The 2,512-nt window shown below is 31.4% G+C and overlaps 1 protein-coding gene across 2 annotated transcripts; it reads left to right on the forward strand.

Moving 5' to 3' along the window:
* LOC111369599 (calmodulin-like protein 8) lies at positions 1–2,512 on the forward strand. Of its 2 annotated transcripts, XM_022991182.1 has the most exons (4): positions 5–115; positions 191–348; positions 448–528; positions 2,177–2,472. In XM_022991182.1, the coding sequence occupies exons 1-4, from the start codon at positions 40–42 to the stop codon at positions 2,312–2,314; spliced, it is 453 nt and encodes a 150-aa protein (XP_022846950.1). In that variant the 5' UTR covers positions 5–39; the 3' UTR covers positions 2,315–2,472. The 2 variants fall into 2 exon arrangements, with proteins under 2 accessions (XP_022846949.1, XP_022846950.1); XM_022991181.1 differs by having other exon boundaries at positions 1–348; positions 2,177–2,512.

The raw sequence follows: 2,512 nt of genomic DNA on the forward strand, positions 1-2,512 counted from the left end.
CTCTCTCTCTCTCTCTCTCTCTCTCTCTCTCTCTCTCTGATGGCTGAAGTTCTAAATGAAGAACAGATTGTTGAGTTTCAAGAAGCTTTCAGTCTTTTTGACAAAGATGGAGATGGTTCGTCTCGTTTTTCGACTGTAAATTCTCTTTCAGATAGTAAGTCATATAACCTGGGCATCGAATATTTTGCAGGTTGCATTACAATTGAAGAACTAGCCACAGTGATCAGATCTTTGGACCAAAATCCAACCGAGGAAGAACTCCACGACATGATCGAGGAGGTCGATTCTGACGGAAATGGGACCATAGAATTTACAGAATTTTTGAATCTAATGAGCAAAAAAATGAAGGTAATACCTGCATTCTGTAATTCAACTAATATTCATGCACAGTGCTGTCATATTTTATGATAACAAAAACTTGATGTGTGTTATGTTATAAACAATCAGGAAACTGATGCAGATGAGGAGCTTAAAGAAGCTTTCAAAGTGTTTGACAAGGATCAAAATGGTTACATATCAGCCAATGAGGTGAGATTATTTTTCACAAGCATTTGACCAAAAAAATAAAAATAAAAAATAAAATCATTTAGAGTATACCCAACTTTTCTATTTTAAATGGGTAAATTTAATTTGCCATAAACTTTAACTCAATTGGATTACTAAACTTTAATTTAGATTCAACTTTTAGCATTGTGGTACGTTCCATCACCTGTGTTGTCTCTCGAACTAATGAATTTGTCTAGCTGACAGTCATGCGATTACTAATTTTTCGCATAATAGTTACGTAGAATCCTATAAACGAAAATGATAAAATGAGATTTTATGTCAATGTCTTTAGATAAAAGATTAAAGTTCACATTTTTTTACCCAAAATACATTTTTTTTCTTATGACCGTGGGTGTCCGGATTAATTTACGCGCACCTCGATTAATCTCACGAGACCCTAAAATTTACAGTCGGATACTCACGTCAGTGACCCTGAGGGGACTCGAACTGATGACCATTGGGTAGTAAACCCAAAATCTGATCATTGACTACCTCTTATGGTTAAAATACTTTTATGATTAAGGCATAGTAATACATTGACATGCCACATGACGATTACATGGATAATCAATAGTACAGCTAAATTAAATTTTCATTGATTCGTGAAATTTTAGGTGATAGTGGTCAAATTTGAAACTAAAATAAAGTTCAGTCGTTTAATCTGAAATTGAGGTGAAGTTCTATGACCCATATGAGACTATTAAGTTATTGTGGATTAAATTTATCCATCTACATAAAATGCTTAAATTAATGTAAATTTTAGTGACTTGATTTAAACAAAATTATAAATTTAATGATTCAAGTATGACATAATGAAATTCAACAACCAACTTGAAATTTAGGCACAAATCTAGTGGCCCCGAAAATCCTTTAAAGTCAACTAGCACTAATGTGAAATCAAGATTTATCATGCATTTTGTTTGAAGATTTTACATAAAATATTCTCTTACATTGTACGAGTACAATTAATTTTCTTTATTCATTGGATACGAAGAAGTACATTCATGGTACTTTGAAGAGCTCACATGTAATTAATCTGTCATTGTTTATTGTTTATAATCTCACCGTTGTTGTTCGATGAGGGAGGGGTTGACAACCTCCCTCACCGAATACTCACAATAGAGGAGGAAGCTCACTTTGTTTGGGATTTTTTCTTCATGTGAATCCTACATGTATGTGAGAGTATGTCAAAGAAATCAACAATTTTCAGTCAATTCAGTTTAATTTTTATAATATAGCTACATTTACACTTATTAATGCAAGGATCTTGCTATATACACATCAAATCTTACATAATGATTTATATAATGTCACGTAGTACTCTATCATTGGACAGTTTAAAACACAATAAACTTTTTCACCCAATCATTTGCTTCCAACTCAACTTTAGGCACCATTTTTGGACAATCCTTGATTCCTTTATGTACAAAAAGCATAAGTCTTAACGCAATATAATTTTATTTTTTTTTGGTAATCTAAAATTAATATATAAAAAAGAAATATTGTGGTTGGCTTTCTAATCTTTTAGGTAGCGTGACATTGAATCTTCAACTTTCAAAAGTGTGATTTTGAGTCCCAAAATTTGTAAATTTGAAAAAGTCCTTAATTAAAGTCCTTTGATCTTCCTCAGCTAAGGCACGTGATGATCAATCTGGGGGAAAAATTAACGGATGAAGAGGTTGAACAGATGATCAAAGAAGCTGATTTGGATGGTGATGGTCAAGTCAATTATGAAGAATTTGTGAAGATGATGAGGACTATTGGATAGAAGTTGATTAATTATATTCATATTTTTAACTAATTCCACGTTCAATGTTTGCTCAAATTGTTTAATTGTTATTAAATTATCAAAGAAGTCATGATAGGATCAATTTTTTTCTGTTTTTTTAATTGAAAAAAATATCCAGTATCACCAAATTCTTAGTATTTAATACGATTAATTTCATTGTTATATTTTAAAATTTTA

This window comes from Olea europaea, chromosome 20 (genome assembly GCF_002742605.1).
Source record: "Olea europaea var. sylvestris chromosome 20, O_europaea_v1, whole genome shotgun sequence".
Classification (NCBI taxonomy): domain Eukaryota; kingdom Viridiplantae; phylum Streptophyta; class Magnoliopsida; order Lamiales; family Oleaceae; genus Olea; species Olea europaea.

What these genes read in the sequence shown, in the direction of transcription:
- LOC111369599 (XM_022991181.1), top strand. Translation starts at nt 40, where the DNA reads ATGGCTGAAGTTCTAAATGAAGAACAGATTGTTGAGTTTCAAGAAGCT. An exon ending in TAATGAGCAAAAAAATGAAG is followed by an intron (nt 349 to 447) that starts GTAATACCTGCA and finishes ATAAACAATCAG; the next exon opens with GAAACTGATGCAGATGAGGA. An exon ending in GTTACATATCAGCCAATGAG is followed by an intron (nt 529 to 2,176) that starts GTGAGATTATTT and finishes GATCTTCCTCAG; the next exon opens with CTAAGGCACGTGATGATCAA.